Source organism: Peromyscus californicus, unplaced genomic scaffold (genome assembly GCF_007827085.1).
Source record: "Peromyscus californicus insignis strain IS unplaced genomic scaffold, ASM782708v3 Scaffold_14__1_contigs__length_90479793_seg_2, whole genome shotgun sequence".
NCBI lineage: Eukaryota > Metazoa > Chordata > Mammalia > Rodentia > Cricetidae > Peromyscus > Peromyscus californicus.
Genome location: NW_026294436.1, coordinates 46,122,304 through 46,144,367, shown reverse-complemented (window position 1 = coordinate 46,144,367; position 22,064 = coordinate 46,122,304). Strand labels below are relative to the sequence as shown.

General features: G+C 36.0%; 1 protein-coding gene across 4 annotated transcripts in view; it reads left to right on the top strand.

Annotated features, from left to right (window-relative positions):
- Rabgap1l (RAB GTPase activating protein 1 like) overlaps positions 1-22,064 on the top strand; it is a 589,856-nt gene that overhangs the window by 63,164 nt on the left and 504,628 nt on the right. For 3 of the 4 annotated variants that reach the window (XM_052737344.1, XM_052737347.1, XM_052737346.1), the window contains exons 2-5: positions 1,889-2,068; positions 3,711-3,903; positions 14,024-14,234; positions 16,444-16,618. In XM_052737344.1, coding sequence (XP_052593304.1) covers positions 1,931-2,068; positions 3,711-3,903; positions 14,024-14,234; positions 16,444-16,618 — 717 coding nt within the window. In that variant the 5' untranslated portion in view covers positions 1,889-1,930. The remainder of the gene's footprint in view (positions 1-1,888; positions 2,069-3,710; positions 3,904-14,023; positions 14,235-16,443; positions 16,619-22,064) is intronic. The other variant, XM_052737345.1, reaches the window with a different exon arrangement.

Genomic DNA, 22,064 nt, shown 5'->3' with positions numbered 1-22,064 from the left:
AAATCTGGGCAACTGTGAGCATAGAGACACATAGGAGCTTTCAGCACAGTGAGATGGTGCCTCTAGTGAGTGTGGCAAGGGGAAGGAACTTCCAACATTTAGAAATCAGGTAGAAAAAATGTTAACAGTGACTTGGAGAAGGATGGAGCCCAGAATGATATTTGGATTGTATGATGCTTTGGCAAGTAAGGATTCAAAGTTCAGCTTAAAAGAGGAAAAGACATGACTTGCTAATTCATGCTGGAAATTCATAAACACAGAACATATAAAGTGGTAAAATAACTACAAGATAAATGAAGGGTTTTACGAAGAAAAGTGTTTTACTTAGCTAGCAGCAATAAATGACAGATAGCTGAATTTATTCCTTTTTATTTGGGTATTCTTGAAAATTTTGATTTTTTTGAAAAAGTTGGAAAGTAAATTTTGAAAGTGCAATTTGAACTTGGATTTTTCTCTTCCCTCCCTCCCTCCCTCCCTCCCTCCTTCCCTCCCTCCTTTATTTCTTCCTTTTTTTTTTTTTGCCAAGATTAATGGTTTTAGTGCCACCTAATGGCAAAGTGGAACATTGCAGCTGCGATTATATGTGCTGTGAAAAGAGTGATGTATTTGAAAGAACATTTCTGAGTATTTTTGTTTATGGACTGCTGTCCATAGATTGCAGGGTCCTGTGTTCTTTAGGTCAGCCTACCTATCCTGCCCTTGTGACATTACCCATTTATTCACAGTCAACATCATTTAAAGTTCCTTTTTGTCTTTTAGGCTTTAGCTCATGTATTTCTAAGAGTTCTCTTTTCCACCACCTTACTTAAAATTACTCTTATACGCTGCACCATTTCCTCTGTCATTTGCTGTTTTACTTTCTTTATTACTTTTAGATTGGGAATGATCTCTTGCTCCCTCCCTCTCTCCCCCTGTCCACCTCCCTCCACCTCCCATCTCTTCCTCCCCCCCCCCCCCCCCCCCCCCCCCCCCCCCCCCCCCCCCCCCCCCGTTTCTAGTATTTAAGCTTTGGGACAGCACCAACCTGTCCAGCCTTCTTCAGGCATGTAACCCAGGATTGGGTCCAATGTCTGATATGTAGTATATGATATCCTCAGTCAAAATTAGTTATGTGAATGAATATATGAACTTCTAGAAATTTTGAGTTTCTGTAAGACTATAAATCTGTCAAGAAAATGGAATTTCATTGTATTTGATTATTGAGACTTAACTTGGTGTATGAATACCATGCTTTCTTTTTTGAGTGTTGTTAAATATTATTATCTCTGGAAAAGAAAGACACATGTCTTAGGGTGTTGAATTTTATGTTAACTTGTCAATTTCAGCAATCTAAATATTTCATAGTATAGTACTTTTTTTTGGAAAGAATTTATATTTAATAAAGTAGTTGAATATCTATATTTTATGAGACAAGGTTTTGCTATGTTTTTCTTTCTTGCTGTGTTGAACTTCTGGGCTTAAAGGCTTTTGCTATCTCAGACCTGGGTATCTGAGACTAAGGCATGTACCCCTGTGTGTGTGTGTGTGTGTGTGTGTGTGAATTTTCTGATTTTTCTAATCACATGCTTATTTTCTCTCTCTGTTTGTTTAACCAAATGAATAAAATCTCCAGCATTTCTTAACAAAATAGTTAAGCAGAAGTAAATTTATTTGTTGAGGTAAGACTGGTGTGTGTTTTTTAGTTAATAGTATCCTTTTAGTCTGAAAGTTAAGAGTGGAAAGAACACATTTCCACCATGTGGCCTCGTCCAAGAAGACAGCCCTCCTAATTTGTAGATAATCTGAATGCCAGGCTTCTTTTTCATATGAACCATTTTATAAAGTTTTCTTAGTTCATTTTTAAACTAGTTCGTTTTTAATCAAGTTTTACTTTTTTTATACTCTTTAGTTTTGCCAGGTGGATGTGGGAAGAGAAGTTTGCAGAACTGAAATGGAGGTCAGAGCTTCATTACAGAAGGTTAGTGGGTCATCTGATTCTGTGGCCACAGAGAACAGTGAAGAATTTGTTTTGGTTCCTCAGCACGCAGATGATACTTCTACAAAGGATGATGGAAAGCCGCAGCTGAAGGTATTTTTTCTTTTTCTAATATGCTACTATTTTTCATTATTTTGTTTTTTCCTTTTCAACTGTTTGGAGCTCATCTGCGGACGCAAACTGAAGGATTTCTTAAAGTACTGACCTGTATAATAAAAATCAATGTTTGATTGATTTTTTTTAGATATTCTTGATAATAATAAAAATATTTAGTGCTTTATCATCCAGGAGCTAATTGTTTGGTTTGATTTTTAAGTTTTTTTTTTTAAATTCTCTTTTGGTTATTTACTTTCTATTAAGAAATTCTAGGAGGAAGAGAGAGAAGGAAAATTAGAGAATAAGTAATATGTGAATTAAAGTTACTGGTTAAATCTTTCATAAATTTGATTGTTTTTGTTTCTCTTCTAAGTTTTAATTGAAAGATTTTTCTGTTGCGGATTTTATGCTCTAAATCACGTGGTGAGAATTTGGTAGATGCTTTAGCATTGACTGATTAGTTTAAAAGTGTATATCTTATATTTTTGGCAGTTGAATTTTCATTTGAATATTTTCCTTCTCTTCTTTCTTAAATTTTGGTTTGCCTTTTGTAAGCCAAAGATTAGAAAGCAAACCCGGGTATATGTGTGTAGGAACTGGTAACCATTCTTTGTAAGCAGGAATGGAAATAATCAAGTACTATTTATGATTTTTTTTTCTGAGATAGGATTTCTCTGTGTAGTTTTGGAGCCTGTCCTGGATCTCGCTCTGTAGACCAGGTTTGTCTCGAACTCACAGATATCCGCCTGGCTCTGCCTCCTGAGTGCTTAGATTAAAGAAGTATGCCACTGCTGCCTGGCTGTGATTGTTCTTAATATTAAATATGGCATCAGAATGTATGAATGAGTCAGAAATACATTGTAAAAGAGATTATTAAATACTTTCATTATGTCTAGTACATAGTTCTATTCAAGTAATCTCAGTGCCTTATTTTTTGACAACTGTATTAGCATTATTGTGCTTAAGATATTAGACTTGTCAAAAAAAAAGATATTAGACTTGTGGCTCATCTACTTTTCAGAAAAAATATAACTTTAAGAAAATTAGCAGCACTCTGGTATCTAATGAAGAATTTATAAAGAAATTAAAATTTTTATAGGATGATACTAAGAAATATGATCGTTTAAATGATATTTACAATGTACCATATTTAAACATCCATTTTCCCCTTAAAACACATAAAATTAGGCCTGATTTTTTTTTTGTGTGTGTGTGTGTATGTAGCATATGTGTGATACAGTATATTGTGTGGAGGTCCAAGGACAATTTTCTCGAGTTGGTTCTCTCCTTTGACCATAAGGGATCTGGATTGTAGGTAGCAATTGCTTTTACCCACTGAGTCATCACACTGGTGTTGTATCAGTAGGATCTTGTATCAGTGTAGTTTGAAGGTACCTACAATGTTTTATGAAGAATCCTTTTGTGAAACTAATAAGCCCCCTTTCATTCAGTTGATTTTATTATTCAGGATTACAGTGTGTTATGAATATGTGAAATTAGGTATCACTGGGTAAATTCTCAGTATTTACTGACTATATATTTGAAATTTTAGATCTGAGTTTCTCAAAATGAAATGTTTTTAATGAATTAAGCCCCATAGTTAAGAGGATTAAAAAGAAATGTCTTGTTCTACCTATAGATAGCTTCCAATGGTGACGAACAGTTGGAAAAAGCCATGGAAGAGATTTTGAGAGATTCTGAGAAAGGACAAAGCAGCCTACTTGTTGATTGTCAGGGTTCCAATGATATTTCAGACTACTCCTTTGGAGATGTTCCAGCCAGCCAAACAAATAAGCCATCTCTTCAGTTAATTTTGGATCCATCAAACACAGGTAATGTACCAAATACTTAAAGATGATATGAGGGAATAGAATAAAGAAACAAACAAACAAAAATTGCTGGGCTATGGTGGCTCACGCCTTCAATCCCAGCACTTGGGAGGCAGAGGCAGGCTGATCTCTGTGAATTCGAGGCCAGCCTGGTCTACAGAGGGAGTTCCAGTACAGCCAAGGCTACACTGAGAACTGAGAAACCATGTCTCGAAAAACAAAAGAAAACAAAACAAAATTTAAGACAAAGACTAGAAAAAAATTTAGTTTAACATTGCCTTTAATACTGACAAAAAGATTTGTGTGTGTATATGTACCTGTGTCAGTATATGCACATGCCACATGCCTATGCATCCACAAATGTCAGGGAGTGTTGGCAAGAAAAAAAGACTTTTTCCTTTTGGTGTTTGAGATAGCGTTTCTCTGTATAGCCCTGCCTGTCCTGGCACTCCCTCTGTAGACCAGGCTGGCCTCGAACTCACAGAGATCCGCCTGACTCTGCCTTCCAAGTGCTGTGATTAAAGGCTAATCATTGAAATTCTTGAATATAGACACTTATACATTTAACCTCTTGGCAATTAACCCTCCTTCTTCCCCACATTAATTCTCTTATATTTTTGGAATTTACTTAATAAAGTGTTAGGCATTTGCATACTGTCTTGTAGATGTATCCAACCTTCCCATCAAACAATAAACACAGAACCAATGCAAAGAAGAAAGCCAAGAGGTCAGAGCTAAGAGCTAAAACCTTACCCTTCCTCCTGCGGTGGTCCTACCTCTCCGAACCAGAGCTACCCCTGTGTTAAAGTCTTTATATAGAGTTCCTGTCCTGCCTTCTCATTGGTTGTAAACCCAACCACATGACCGCCTCCTCACAGCCTGTCTGTATAGGCCTCCAGGTTTTCCATGATTGGTATTAAGATTAAAGGCATGTGTATCCAATAATGGCTGTATCCCTGAACACACAGAAACTTACCCAGCTCTGCCTACTAAGTGCTGGAATTACAAACGTACGCTACCACTGCCCTGCTTTCCTATGGCTTGCTAATAGCTCTGACCCCCGGGCAACTTTATTTATTAACATACAAATAACATTTTAATACAAATAAAATATCACCATATTTCCCCTTTTCTATTTTAATAAAAAGGAAAAAAAAGAAAAAGCTTATAACTAATATAAGAAAAACTATATACAAAAGGACAATAACTATATACAATATATACAAGTAATAAATACCTAAACAATGTCTAGTCCATTTGTATTTGACAAATTCAGAGAAAATAATTTCATTATCTATCCTATTTTGGTAAGTCCAAAATGTATCCTAATTAATCTTCAACTATAACTAACTAACCTTCAACTATAACTAACTAATCTTCAACTCCCTCAGAGACCCAAGAAGGAAATAATATTAGCTAACAAAAATAAAAACAGGAAGTGCACATAAGCAACTTCCAAAAAATTTGTGAGTTGACAGAAACAGACAGCTGTCTGGACAGTCACCTGAGGTTTCTCCGAAGTGCTGGGGCATCATCTTCAGCCTATAGGCTTAGCATATCTGACAGACTCATTTGTGAAGTAGGATGTACACAAGGTCAACAGTTCAACCTCACATTGAGTGAGAGTAGTCCATGTACCAGAAACACCTGAATTCCACTAGTGTCATGTCATGATTCAGGATTTTAAATTCTGGAAATTGTTGATGGTTTTTTAATTCAGCTGTCCATTCTTCTTGGCTGTGTATATATGGCTTCATCTCAGCATCCCATTCTTCTCCATATCCCTCTATCAAATGCCAGTCTACTATTGAGAGGCGTGAGCTTAGTTACTCTTCAAGAATAACTGTTTCAGCTGCTGTTCCATTGCACATCAGAGGCCATCGGCCCACTGCCTGTTCAGCTGCCTTCGAAGAAAAGGGCACTGTACCTTTTCCGGATTGCGAAGGCCACTTCAGGGATGGTGCCATATTGTCCTGGCCTCTGAAGATGCCTTTTGATAAAGCCATAACCACACTTGTTTTGGCAAGAATCAGTAATCCTTTGTTTTATGTCCTGTCTGTCCATTTTGTCCTGTTGATTCGAGGATACTTTGTTGTCCAGTGGCTAACTTTTGCCACAATGAAAATTAACTCCATATGCAGTTTCTTCAGTGCCCATATTTTCTCTGAAGTAGATTGGTACTGCCAGGAGCCGACATGTCTCATAGTCATAACAAAAAAGAAAAATTTTCTAAGTTATTAAAACATTTTAAATGCCATATTCTGTAGATCTCTGAAGGGTTTGAAGATAACCTGTCTATCTAAAATATATCTACTCAATCTTGAAAACATACCTAATATAACTACAAGTTCTATTATAATATCTAACTACTAACTTTCATTTCTTTATATCCTAATAGTTGGTAATAACATTCAAGGATCAGAAAATTGCATTACATTGTTAGATGAACAGTACAATTAGAAAAATATATATAACATTTTCTAACAATATCAATTTCAATATATATAATTTGTATACAATATAAAACAATCCAATCCAATGTAAAGTATTTACATTTTTCTTTTCTTTCTTTCTTCCTTCTTTTTTTTTTTTTTTAATAAGAACCTTAAATCTAATCTCCTTTGCTTAGCCTTTTTCCTAACCCTTGACAACAACTTGTAACCAACCCCCCTAATCAATGAAAATTATCCCAGACCCAAAACCCATTAAAAGACCAAAAAAACCAACCGCCCCACACCACCTCTTTGGGAATGTGGGCGTCGTATTCTTGAAATTGCTTCCTGCTGGGTATGGGCGAAGGTATCTTTATCCTGAAAGAAAAATTTTAGGTTAATTGTCAAATTCTAGGAAAGGTAAATATATCCTTCGTTATCCAGTCTGTGTATAATGCCAAAATTCAGGGTTTATCTCAAATCCTTATTCAAGTAGTCTTTGAGACTGGATCATCTCAGCTAGCTCTTCTCAAAATTGCTCTGAGCACTTTGTAGTTCAAAGCTGATCTGTAGATGATGTTTGTCAGCTTAGTGATGTTATTATTGTCCACGTGGAATTGTTGTTGTTGTGGGGCCCCATCTTCTTCCTGGAGACTTCAGTTGATGTTAGGCCTAACCGTGATTTCCTGCAAAAAACTGATAAGAGACTCGAACACAAAGACTATATATGCGACTTTTTAGAATTAGTTAGTACTCTATATGACCATTTATATCTTAACAAAGTTTAAAATGTATATATATCTATATATATTGATCTTGTAAATTTTGATATAAAATTCATACTTTAAGAAAAGTTTAAAGAATCAGAATAGAATCAAAGAGTTGAGATTCGTAATAGAATAGTCCCTTAATTAATTTGGCTTTTCTCCTGTCCCATAGCAGAAGATGGCTCTTTTCTTCTGGCATGATACAGGGAGTTTGCATTTTCCTTTTAACAACATGCTTGAGTTTAAAGAAGGAGAGAGCCATTCTCCAACTCCAAAGTCAGCTTTAAATTTTAATTGAACTGGGACTATTAGAAGTTAAATAGTGTTAAATCTTTAAAGAAAAGCAGAAACAAACATTTAGGAAGACATAAAATTTTTTTTAGATAACATACCCATACGCCATTTCACTCTGTTTCTTAGGATAGATGATTTGTTCCTTTTCTTCAGTTGTCTCATTTGTCCAGTGTTCTTCAAATTCCTTAACCTTCATTCTCCTAAAAGACAAAAACAAAAACCTTTCCCCAAGGTTTTTTGGGGATGTTCCTTTTTGACAAGTTATCTGATTAAATGAAAAGGCATGTGTTACTGGTGTAAGTTAGTTTAAATTGGATGTTTACGATAGTTGATGAACTATCACCTCCTCTAATTAAGAGGTCTCTCTTGTTCAAATCGAACCTTTATCAATTTTGATGGTACCCACAGCTTATCTTCTCCTGTAGAAATAAAAGCAAAACCTCGTCCCCAACGTAACACATACCCTGGTTTCCATTCTGAGGTCAGCACATCCTTAAAGTATATAGGTTGATTTAATTCTGTAGTTTTTTCTATTATCCAATGTCTCTCTGCAGCTGTTGTTCCTTTCTCATTGGCATTGAGAAAATTCAAAGTTAATAGAGCATTATGTAGTCTATTTCTGGGGGTTTTTGTTACTCCTTTTTTTTTATTTAGCATATCCTTTAGAGTTCTGTTTGATCTTTCTATAACTGCTTGACCTGTAGGATTATGTGGTATACCTGTAACATGGTTTATATTATAATAAGCAAAAAACTGTTTCATTTTAACAGAGACATATGATGGAGCATTATCAGTTTTGATTTGTGCAGGTATACCCATAATGGCCATAACTTCTAGCAAATGAGTGATTACAGAATCAGCTTTTTCAGAACTCAAAGCAGTTGCCCATTGAAATCCTGAATAAGTATCGATAGTGTGGTGTACATATTTCAGTTTTCCAAATTCTGCAAAGTGAAACACGTCCATCTGCCAGATTTCATTCCTCTGAGTACCCTTTGGGTTACATCCTGCTGGTAATGGTGTTTGATTGTAGAAGGAACAAGTAGGACATTTCTTTACTATTTCTTTGGCTTGTTGCCAGGTTATGGAAAAATCCTTTTTTAAACCTTTACTATTTACATGATGTTTTTTATGAAATTCTGAGGCCTCCAGCACATTTCCTATCAATAATTTATCAATCTCATCATTGCCTTGTGCTAGAGGGCCTGGCAGACCAGTATGGGATCGGATGTGAGTTATATATAAAGGATGACTCCTTTTTCTGATTGTATCTTGTAATTGAATAAATAATGAAGTTAATTCTGAAGCATCGTGGATAAATTCTGCAGTCTCAATATGTAATACTACTCTTTCAGCATACTGAGAGTCAGTTACTATATTGAGAGGTTCTGAAAAATCCATTAATACCAACAGAATAGCATACAATTCTGATTTTTGAACTGAATTATAAGGACTTTGAACCACTTTACTTAAATTTTCTGATTTGTAACCTGCCTTTCCTTGTTTGTTGGCATCTGTATAAAATGTACGAACTCCAGATATGGGTTTTTTCCTCACAATTCGAGGCAAGATCCAATCAGCTCTCTTTATAAGATCAATTCTATTGCTTTTGGGATATTTGCTGTTAATTTCTCCCAAAAAATTACTACAAGCTTTTTGCCAAGCTTCATTTTCTATCCATAATTTTTCAATGTCCTCCTTAGTTAAAGGTACGACAATTTCTGCTGGGTCTATTCCTGCTAATTGACGAAGTCTCAATTTTCCTTTCCAAATCAAGTCAGAGATTTTTTCCACATAAGTTTTTAATTTTTTATTTGGTTTATTTGGTAAAAATATCCATTCCAATATAATATCTTCCCTTTGCATTAATATTCCTGTTGGGGAATGCCTAGAAGGTAAAATAACCAAAATGCAATCCAGCTTTGGATCAATACGATCTACGTGCCCTTCATGTACTTTCTTTTCTACCAAGGCCAATTCTTTCTCAGCTTCAGGTGACAATTCTCTTGGACTATTTAAGTCCTTATCACCTTCTAAGGTTTTAAACAAATTATTCAGTTCATCATTTTTTACCCCAACAATAGTTCTTAGATGAGAAATGTCTCCAAATAATCTTTGAAAGTCATTAAGAGTCTGTAGTCGATCTCTCCTAATTTGCACTTTTTGAGGTCTAATTTTTTGAAGTTCTATTTTATATCCTAAATAATTAATAGAATCTCCTCTTTGTACCTTTTCTAAAGCAATTTGTAATCCCCAGCAAGGCAAAATTTTCTTTACTTTTTCAAACATTCTTTCTAAAGTATCTGCATTTGAATCAGCTAATAAAATGTCATCCATATAATGATAAATTATAGATTTAGGAAATTTTTTACGTACCACTTCTAATGGCTGTTTTACAAAATATTGGCACAAAGTTGGGCTATTCAACATTCCCTGTGGGAGAACCCTCCATTGAAATCTTTTAACCGGTTGAGAATTATTATAAGTAGGCACTGTGAAAGCAAATCTTTCTCTGTCTTTTTCTTGTAAGGGTATTGAAAAGAAACAGTCTTTTAAATCAATAACTATGAGAGGCCAGCCTTTTGGTAACAGAGTAGGTAAAGGAATTCCAGATTGTAAAGAGCCCATTGGCTGAATTACTTTGTTAATTGCTCTAAGGTCTGTTACCATTCTCCATTTACCAGATTTTTTTTTTATAACAAATACAGGAGAATTCCAAGGGCTGGTTGATTCTTCAATATGATGAGCATTTAACTGTTCTTCCACCAACTCTTGTAAAGCCTGGAGTTTCTCTGTTGTTAAAGGCCATTGCTGAACCCATACAGGCTTGTCTGTTGACCATTTTAAAGGTAGAGCTGTTAATGTTTTTGGAAGATTATCAGTTATTGTGCCCTGTTCTTGTATGACATGGATGGCTGGTGAGCACTCATTAGAATAATATCTTTTAATATTTCTCTCAGAAACATGTACTAATTTATGATTTGTTTCTGAGATTGGAGGGATATTAATCTGAGTATTCCACTGTTGTAACAAGTCTCGACCCCACAGGTTCATAGCTATGTTAGCCATATATGGTTTTAATTTTCCTTTCTGTCCTTCTGGACCTATACATTCAAGCCATCTTACACTTTGTTTCACTCTAGATAATGTCCCAATTCCTAAGAGTTGAATGTTTACCTCCTGAAGAGGCCAAGTTGGATGCCAAAATTCTGGTGCAATTATGGTAATGTCAGCACCTGTGTCTACCAGACCAGACAACAAAACACCATTTATTTTTATTGTTAGTTTTGGTCTTTGTTCATTAATAGAAGTTTGCCAAAAAATTTTCTTTATGTTTTTTCCTGTATTTCCTATTTTCTCTGTTTCATCATCTCGACTAACATGATTTATTCCAATAGACATTTGGTTATTTAGTTGCTTTGAGTAGGGGTTTCCTCTACAACTGCAGGAAAGGTTTGAACTGGATTTACTGTGGGGGCCTGCCTGAGGCCCCTCTGGGAGTTTCCCGAAGCTCGAGGCAGAGGGTTACCCTGTCTGTCCCTTGTTGATCTACATTCGTTGGTCCAGTGTTTTCCCTTACCACACCTTCTGCATACTCCAGAAGGAAGGGGCATTCTGTTGCCAGTGTTCCTTGAAGAAACATTATTTCTAGGAATGACCTGTTTACAATCCCTTTTCAAATGTCCTTGCTTTCCACATCCAAAACATCTAACATTGCTCAAACCTTTTGAAATTGCTTTTCCTACCCACATATCATCATGGTCATAAGCCTCTACATTAACTGTATCTCTAATCCAATCTTCCAAAGGTGCAGATCTTGCCTTTAACGGCCTAATTATTCTTTTGCACGCTGCATTTGCATTCTCAAAGGCTAAAGATTCAATTATTATCTGACTAGCCTCTGAATTCGGGACCATTTTTTGTACTGCTGAAGTCAATCTTTGTAAGAAGTCTGTGAAAGATTCTTTGGGGCCCTGTATAACCTTTGTAAATGACTCAGTTTTTTTTCCTGGTTCTTCAACTCTGTCCCATGCATTCAAAGCTGCCGTTTTACATAGAAGTAGGGTTTGGACATCATATGAACATTGTGTTTGTACTGAAGCATATTGGCCTTCGCCAATAAGCTGATCCTGGCAGACTTGTATTCCGCTATCCCTCCATTGTCTTTCTATATTTTTAGCCTCATTACTGAACCACATTTTCCACTGGAGATTTTGTCCGGGTTCAAGAACAGCCTGTGCCAATTCCCGCCAGTCCTTTGGTATAATCCTATTACAAGTTGACCAGGTGTTTAACATTTGCTTTACATATGGGGAGTGCATGCCATAAGATGCTATTGCCTCCTTAAATCTTTGTAAGTCTAACATTTCAACTGGAACCCAAGTATTTTGTTCATTCTCTTCATCAGGTAGCTGCTGTACGGCTACTGGATAAATTAAGGGTGATTGTGTGAAAACTGGCTTTCTTTCTGTAACCTTACGATCCAATTTTGAAACAACTTCACTATTTATTTCTTCTGTCTGAATTTGAATTTCTCTATAATTCATTTTTACCGGTTTAACAAGTTTTTCTAAGACTGTTATCCTGGCACTTAAGTTGACGATCTTTTTAAATAGTAAAATGAGGATAAGAAAAGTAATAAACTGAATAATTCGATCAATATTAATCTTTTCATATAGTTGTTCCATTGTCAGAGTGCCTAAAATTTCAAACAAAGCCCAATTTTCTTCCAATGTACACATAAAGCCCATTTTTTTTTTTAATGTAGAAAAAAATTCTCTTTTAAATAGATATGTTAATTGACTTACCAAGTCTGGGTAGAACAGTAGAATCCCAGGGAATTTCACAGCCACTGGTGTTCGAGGTGTGAATCCAGCGAGAGAGAGAGAGAGAGAGAGAGAGAGAGAGAGAGAGAGAGAGAGAGAGAGAGAGAGAGAGAAAGTGTAGCCGCTTGAGCCGAGTCAAGCCTTGGCTTTACAGGCAGGGGCCCTGTTCAGCGGGGCAGGTCTGAGTTGTTTGTAGCAGTTCCAGCTGCGGGTCAGTCAGGCCTGGGCCCAAGCTAGGCAGCCAGGCCGCCCAGACTGGAAACCGGACCTGCCGCCAAGCCAAGCCAATCGGTTTTTAATGAATTCTTGTCACGTTGGGCGCCAAATGTAGATGTATCCAACCTTCCCATCAAACAATAAACACAGAACCAATGCAAAGAAGAAAGCCAAGAGGTCAGAGCTAAGAGCTAAAACCTTACCCTTCCTCCTGCGGTGGTCCTACCTCTCCGAACCAGAGCTACCCCTGTGTTAAAGTCTTTATATAGAGTTCCTGTCCTGCCTTCTCATTGGTTGTAAACCCAACCACATGACCGCCTCCTCACAGCCTGTCTGTATAGGCCTCCAGGTTTTCCATGATTGGTATTAAGATTAAAGGCATGTGTATCCAATAATGGCTGTATCCCTGAACACACAGAAACTTACCCAGCTCTGCCTACTAAGTGCTGGAATTACAAACGTACGCTACCACTGCCCTGCTTTCCTATGGCTTGCTAATAGCTCTGACCCCCGGGCAACTTTATTTATTAACATACAAATAACATTTTAATACAAATAAAATATCACCATACTGTCTCCTGCCTGAGTAGTCTTTCTTGGGTACTTTCAGTTCCTTCTCATGTAATTTTTCTTAAGCTGAAGGAATTTACTGCAACAGTTTTTTCTTCTGTGAAAAAAAAAAATCTCCTGCTTAATAACCTTCCAGAGAATATTTCATTTTTAGATCCTATTTTACTGAGCTTTAGAATATTTTAGTTATTCCTTTTATTTTTCTACTTACTTTGTTAAAAATAATAAAAATCCTTATTCGTATTTGTAATAATTTAAGTATTGCTTACTAATTTTATTGTCTATAATTTTTAGATTCATTTATCTGCATTGTTTTGTGTTTAGAATCTATAGTTAGGAATTATTTTTACACAGATTTGTAGAATATTTTTATTTTTACAAAACAAAAAAATCCCCTCTTCAGTTTTAGAAACCCAGTTACAGGACTTCCAGTAAGTTTCCCTATGTATGATGTTTGCTAGCCACTGACCCGTGATTTTACTACAGGACCTTGCTTAATGCTTCCCATATTTAAGTTGACAGAAATGCATAACAACATATGTGCATGTGATACTAATACTAAAATAATATAAATATTGATATTGTTTAAATAAATAAACTTAATGGCTTAAATGATTTATAGTTTTTAAAAATGAATTTTGTTATCTTTTTTACATGCAGGTAGATAGTCTCTAACAATGATGAGTTTTTTAAAAATGTATATAGAATTATATATGTGTCGTCCTCCCCCCCCCCCCCCCCCCCCCCCCCGGCTATTATATAGAGAGGAAAATTGGGTGAATAATGAGTTTTTTTAAAATGTGTGTAGAATTATATATGTACTCCCCCCACTATTATATAGAGAGGAAAATTGGGTGATGCAATAATCAAAATTAGTTGTAAGAAAAGCATCTTCATTAGAATACTTAATAGTTCACACAAGCTACGGAGCCAGTGATAAGGAAAATGAAAAAATGACTGTTGGTTGTTTTTGGAATGTGTACTAGAGACTTGATTGTTTTCACTTTTTTTTTTTCAGAAATTTCCAAACCCAGACCGTCTTCTCCAAGTGGACTTTCTGAAGAAGACAGTGTTCTATTTAACAAATTGACTTACTTAGGATGTATGAAGGTTTCTTCCCCACGTAGTGAAGTAGAGGCTTTACGGGCAATGGCAACCATGAGAGCCTCCAGTCAGTACCCCTTTGCTGTTACACTCTATGTGCCCAATGTTCCAGAAGGTTCTGTGAGGTAAGCTTTCTTTTTCTTTTTCTTAAGGTATGATTAAGTGTTCTGAGTGGTGGTGAGTATGTTACATCATGAAACAGATGTAGGACTAAACTGTGAGTTCACTTATGCTCTCTAGACTTACAGTGAAAATTAAAAATTACATTTAGACTTAGAACTTGTTACTGTTTGCAGAGGATATTTTCAAATTACTAATCTAGTAAGTATCTACTAAAAGCATTGTAAATTTACAATTTTTAAAAAAGATTTATTTTTATTTTATGTGCATTGGTATTTTGCCTGCATGTATGCTTGTGTGAGTGCCAGGTCCCCTGGAACTGGAGTTACAGACAGTTGTGAGCTCCCATGTGGGTCCTGGGAATTGAACCTGGGTCCTCTGGAAGAGCAGCCAGTGCTCTTAACCTCTGAGTCATCTCCTTATCCCCTAGATTTACAAACTATTGATAAAAATAGCCTTTAATGTTTTAGGAAAACATTGTGTTACTGTATTCTTTATGTGGAATGTGTGTGGGGACATGTAGGTGTGTGTGGAGGCAGAGGACAGCCACTGGTGGTATTCTGTAGTTGTTGCCCACCTTTTAAAAATTTAAATAAAATTTTGAAGCCAAAGTCTCTTAGTGGTCTGGAATTTGCCAAGTTTCCTAGGCTGGCTTTCTGGCCTCCTGTGGGAGCTTCTGGGGTTATTTGTCAACCTCCCTAGCACTAGCATTACACCCACAGGCCACTACACTCAGATCTAACTCAGGTGCTCTTACTTGTGGAGCACGCACTTTCCTTTGTTTCCCGAGCCTTCCAAAGGAGAGGTAGTGACAGTCAGATCCCTGGGGTTGCTGTGTGTCAGTCTAGCCATAGGTCCCAGTGAGAGATTCTGTTTCAAAAAACAAGGTGAACAAGAACACTTACTGTATGTACAAAGCAGAAGACCTGAGTTTGGGGTACTACCACTCAAGTTAAAGGAAAAAAAATCATGGTGTGGCTACATGCCTGTAACCCCAATGTTGAGGGACAGGATTGATGGGACTTGCTGGCTGCCACTCTAGCTGTGAAAGATCAAAACAACAACAAAGAAAACATGATGGTGGCTGGAGAGATGGCTCAGCCATTAAAGGCTAGGCTTACAACCAAAAATATAAGAAAACAAGATGGGGTATCCTTAAGGATTGATAACTGAGGTTGACCTTTGACCTCCTCATGTATTGTACATGCATTTACACCTGTACACACTAACATCTACAAGCCCTCTATGACAGATGCACATAGACACATACAGAGAAAAATAAAAGAATAAAAAAGAAATGGACTTTCTAGGAATGATCTGTGCTATTCCTTCTCTTTCTTTCTCTCCTCCCGTGGTAGTGGTGAATGTCCCGGGCAGAGGCAGGTGTATCTCTGATTCAACGATAGCCTGGTCTACATAGTGAGTTTTAGGACAGCCATAGCTATGTAATAGAGAAACCTTATCTTGAAAACAAACAAACCAAAAAACCAAAAAAAAAAAAAATCCAACAAAAATATTCTTTGACAATTTGATGTGTGTATGTGCTGAGTGTTGGACATTTTCACCCACCCTGTATTATCCTTGTCTAGCCTCCTCCTTTCAACAATCCTCCTCCTACTTTGATGTCTTTTTCCCCCTTTACTGGCATGGCTTTTTTTTTTTTTTTGGTTTTTCGAGACAGGGTTTCTCTGTGTAGCTTTGCGCCTTTCCTGGAACTCACTTGGTAGCCCAGGCTGGCCTCGAACTCACAGAGATCCGCCTGGCTCTGCCTCCCGAGTGCTGGGATTAAAGGCGTGCGCCACCACCGCCCGGCCCTGGCATGGTTTTTAACAGAACAACATAAAGTCTGTTGGTATGATATTTTATATATATATATATATATATATACACACACACACACACACACACACACACACACACAAACATATATATGATATGATATGGAATAGATGTATGATATATATAGTTATAATTATATATATATATATAATTGACTGGAGAGTATGAGTTGGCTCATAGGAAACAAGAATGAAGAAATTGTTAAAATGAAATGATTTTGTGTGTGTGTTTATATGTGTAAGATTTTCAGTAACATGAAGATAATTCATTTACTTGTATTAATAACCATTTTGTGATTTTAACAGTTATATTATGTCATATTACCATGATTTGCTTTGATAGTTGATATTTCAATCTCATTTTTTATTATTGCAGAATTATAGACCAGTCAAGCAGTGTGGAGATAGCATCCTTCCCAATTTATAAGGTGCTATTCTGTGCACGTGGCCATGATGGGACAACAGAGAGCAATTGCTTTGCATTTACAGAGAGTTCTCATGGTTCAGAAGAATTTCAGATACATGTTTTCTCCTGTGAAATTAAAGAGGCAGTAAGTATGATACGATGTAGCAGTTTTCTACAGAGGTTAATTAGGATATATTTTTGAACTCTTTGATTTTCTTTTCTTAGAAAGAGATATGTAAACTAGACATTATGTAAACTTGGAGAGTATAGTGACCATGTTAATATTTGAAGTGGCATGGCACTGAATATAGAAAGCTAACTAAGTCTGACATGTTGTACACGAACATGATATTGTAGGTAGAGCAGGTATAATACAAAATGCCATTTGGGAAATTGTCCTTTGACCCTACCATTGTAATATTTGCTTATGCTCAGAAAGGATGAGTATTTTTATGACTCTTATTATTTTGTTCAAGCTCAGTAGTCCAAATGGTTTTTAAAAAATGCATCTTACAGTGCCTGATTTTCTGCTGGGCTTGATAGTTGTATAATGCTTTCACTTACATAGTATACCAACCTTGTTTCTTAGATCTCTGTTGATTTCACTGGTGATGACTTTTTATCACTTTAAGCCTTGAGTTCATTCTTGAGTTGGCCAGTTAAAAATACAGATGCTCTCATAGAATTAGGGGAACTTGTAGTCCTTTGAAGATGTCAGTATATTCTTAGCAATTATTATTAATTAGTGGTTTATTCTTGTATTGGAATAATAGTTCAGAAACAAATGCTGTAAATGCATTTTTTCTGAGTTTATCTACTTGTCCCCCCACTCCAAATTGTATTAGTTTATTACTTGAAGCCTTTTCAAAGGCTTTGAAAAGTAGGCTTGTGTGGGCAAGTTTTCAGGTATGCTCACTTTTGAAAATTTAAATTGCCAACAGAAAATGCTAAAAGCAGCACCATTCTAGTCTCTATTTACCATACAGCATGAACACATAATTTTAGTTATAGACACTTTTATGACCACAACACAAGAATTCATAGAAACATAGATCTTTGTGAGTTTAATACGAAATATGATTGGCATGCTATTTCTTATGTCATGGTAATTATTTTGCTTTACACCAAAATAATTGTGTGGAAACACATAATTTATATTGTAACTATAGAAATTCTCTGCTAGAATTCATGCCTTAATCAAACTTCAAGTTGTTAGTATTGCTTTTTCAGGTAAAGCCTTATTCTGTTTCATCCCAAAGTTTAAATCTATACTGTATACTCACTTCTTTCTGAAAAGCTGTGATTGGCAAGAGTGATTGGGTCCAAGTGTGCTGATAGTGTATCTGGCATGTAGTAGACATGAATGTAAGTCTACTAATGTTGAAAGAATACATGGGTTTTTGTGAATGAGAGGACTATTTGTGATCCTTACACACTCCACTGCAGAGGTGGGGAAACAGATTGGTAGAGTCCTGGCATTTCATGTTGACAGCTGTCACTTAATACACCTGTATGGTTACTGGACCACTGGAACTGAACAACAAGAGGATAAACTCTGAAGAATTCAAGAACCTGCTGCTTGAGAGATGGAAATGCTGCCCTAGGAAGAAACTGAGGGGGAACCTGCTGCATGCATTTCTATAACTGATGGTATGCAACTCTCTTTTGGGATTATAGTATCTATTTATTTATGAATATAGGAGACGTTCTTTGTTGAAGAGCTTTTAATAGTGGGTGATGAATGGGAAAAAAGTGGGAAATTCTTGACTTGATAATTTTGGAGATACTACTATTACATTTCTAAACAGTGTATTGCTGGCTGTGATTTTCATGTATTAATTTTTAAAAAACATACTTTTGAAACTTTTATTGTCAATCATTGATGAATAAAACATATTGTTTGAAAAAGGAGGTACAGGACTACGGTCATTAAACCTTATTGGGAGAGAACACTTCTAAATATTGAGTAACCCAGTGTATATAGAGAGCTTATGTCAGCCATTGTGTGAAGCATCTACTTGATTGATGCTCCTAACATCCCATGGATGGGTAGGATTTTTTTTAGACAACTGACATTAGATTTGCTTGGAACAACTTTAATTTATGCCTGTTGTTCAGATATATTACGAATACCCTTACATTTACTTTAAAAAATGTTCTGGTTTAGATGATAATTTGTGTGGTTACCTTTTGCTTGACCCAAGACAAAGAGAATGAATAAAAGAGCTGGGCTTCAAATTGAAGCCTTTAGCTCAGAAGAACTATATATTTATTTTCAGCAAAAACTTCCTTGTTGTTTAAATATTGTAAAAAGTAGGGGCCAATGAGATAGCTCAGTGGATAAGGGTGCTTGCTGTCAAGGCTGACAACTTCAGTTTGATCTCTGGCACCTATAAGGTGGACCTATCCTCTGCCTTCTACCCACATGTGCAACACCACACACACATATGCACACACACACACACACACACAGACACACACAGACACAGACACACACACACACACACACACACACACACACACACACACACACACACAGAGAATGTAACAAAATATAAAATTAAAAAAATTGTTAAAAATAAATGGAAGCCTTTGTTTTTTGTTTTGTTTTGGAAGTGAATTTATCAGCTGCATAGCTTGCATTTCACTTATGTTAGTGGTGTACTCAAGTCTTTATGGAGTTCATCAACATCTTCCTCACTTCATCCAAAAAATAATATAATTACAATTTGAGTTAATCTGAAATCTTCTAGTTATATTTACTGGTCATCTAGTTGTCTGTTTCCCAGGAATTACCTGTTTTGTGTTAAAGGGACAAATACTATATGAGTCCTTTTTGGTGGACACAAGGAGCTTAAAGAATAAAGGACAGATGACAGTCTTATCATTTATGCATGATGTGCAGCAATGCCATTAATTAATTTCTTTTCCCTTTCTTTCTCCCTTAAGTTCCTGGATGATACCTGAAGGTTTTCCTACTAAAGGGAAGAAAATGCTTCTTCAAGCAGTAACAGCATGGTTGCTACCCCGTGATGCTCTTACTTCACCATGAATCTCCTCAGGCAGCAGATGCCAACAGTGAAGAAGGGAAGCCTAGTGAGGGTGATGACTCTCTTGGACACTGTGCTATCAGAATACATTTGACTTATTGTCCTGACCCTATTGGACTGGATCTTCATGACATTTGGCAAAATAATTTGACAGTCCAACCAAATGTATCTTAATGTCTGTGACCTTTGTACAGGGAGAATGATGCAAGGTTTCTGCTGAGGTATTGCAGACAAACCAAAATGTCAGAAGTAGTAAAAAAAGATAAGGAGGTACCCATGCTTCTTGTGTCTTTGTGGATTTGCTACACAAAGCTTTAAAAGAATACTTTAAAGGGCTTAGTTAATGCTAAGATACACTCCCTCCCCATTTGTGAGTATGGTATACGCACCTGTAAGTATTCATTTGTGTGTATATATGAAGGTGTGCATACACCTATGGTTTCAGTTTTTCTAGTTCTAGGATTTACAAGTATCCATGCCCAGATGGATAGTAATTTACTTTCTAAAACTTCATTTTGGCAATTCTTAATGATAATGCATTCAAGCAAGTTGTTAAATTGAAAAAAAAATTGGAAAAATCATTTCTTTTCTTTGCTTTTTTAGATAGGGTTTATGTAGCCCATAGAGATCTGCCTGCCTTTACTTCCCAAGTACCGGGATTAAAAGTACGTGCTACCATAACTGGTCACATGCTTGTGTCATATTTTTATGTTTATTTCTTGGATGAACATTTTCTTTTTCCTTTTCTTTCTTTTTTTGGTTTTTCAAGACAGGGTTTTTCTGTGTAGCTTTGGCTGTCCTGGAACTCACTTTGTAAACCAGGCTTCCCTTGAAGTCAGAGATCTGCCTGCCTCTGCCACCCAAGTACTGGGATTAAAGATGTGTGCCACCAACACCCAGCACTTTTTCTTTTCTTTTCTTTTCTTTTCTTTTTTTTTTTTTTTTGAGACAGGGTTCTCTGTGTATCCTTGGCTGTCCTGGAACTACCTCTGTAGACCAGGCTGGCCTCAAACTCACAGAGATCCGTCTGCCTTTGCCTCTTGAGTACTGGGAGTAAAGGCATGTGCCACTACTGCCAGACTCAAATGAACATTTTTTGCTAGTATTTCTAGAGAGTAGATTATGTTACATGAATATTAATGGAAAAATTTTATATTTGAAAAAGCAGCTATATTTAAGTAAGTACCATTGTCATTTAATAGCATCATTTGAACTTCAACTGTGTAATATTTACCAATTTGGAAAATACTGAAATAAAGAAAATAAAGTTACCAAAACTCTATAGTAGTTAAGATTGTAGTATATCTCTGGTTTCAGATGTCTATGTACACTCCACCTCCAGCAGCAGCAGTCAGAAGCTCAGTTTTGTGTGTAATGTTTTCTGTAGATACTTTGTGTGGAAACAATTCTACTGTACTGTTTGTTAATAAACCTTTGCCTCCCGCAGAAAAGTGCCTATTTTAGATTATTTTTGTGTGTATACGTTTTAACAATGTGCTATGTTTTGAGGTGTTTGTCATGGTATGGATTTTTAATTTACTTTATGTAATTGGTTATGTAACCAGTTACATAGTGCTCTAAGAACTGATGTTGATAATCACTGTCTTTGAACTTTACCTTACTAATCCTTGCATCACTTCTGTTCTGTTCACTGACTCTAGAATTCACACATAATTTTAACTTTTTTGGTGGAAATAGCAATTTGTAAGACATGCCATTTAAATTAATGGGCTACATTATAGTTAAATTTGAAACTTAAGCTGACATTTTTGATTTTGGCTCACCTAATGATTCTTTCTGGGTGAACTTAAGCACATTTTATTTGTATTCATTTGAATATAAGTTTTATGCTCTCCAATGTGTTCATAGCACCTAGAATGTTACTTTGTGCACAGAAAATGCTCAAAAATTTGTTTAATGAGTAAGTTTATTGTTTTAATTGCAAAAAACTTGAGGGCTCTACTTCTTATTAATACTAGTTCTTTACTGCTTTTATTATTTTCACTTGTTTATACAAGATCATGAGAGATAACTAAGATACTGCATCATTATGAATCTTCTGCTATAAATATGGTTCTACTGCTAATATAACTATATGTGCATGTAGAACTATTTCTATAGAGCTGTTAGTGTTACAATGTTAAGTAGTTGATTTAAGAATTGATTTGATATTGGAAAAGTAGTTTAGGGTAACGAATAATTGGTGAAAGTGCGACTGTAAGAGTTTGAGGACAACTTGTTTTAAAATGTAGGTTGCATATATGTATATATGCATGAAAACGTTAATTCCAGAATGTATGAATTAGACAGAAACAGAAAAATAAAGTAGCATATTCCATTTGAGGAAACAGATTCCATGTTTTTAAGTGCTGAGGTCAATTGTAGTTAGTGCCTTGTTTACACTCAAGGCACCACTGAGCTACAATTGCAGCTCAACAATTTCTTCTATTGAAAGGAGTAGTTTTGCTTTAAGAAAATTTAAAAAACAGTGTTTCCTAGATTAATATGTTCATTGATAATTTGACTTTCAAATTGAGAAAT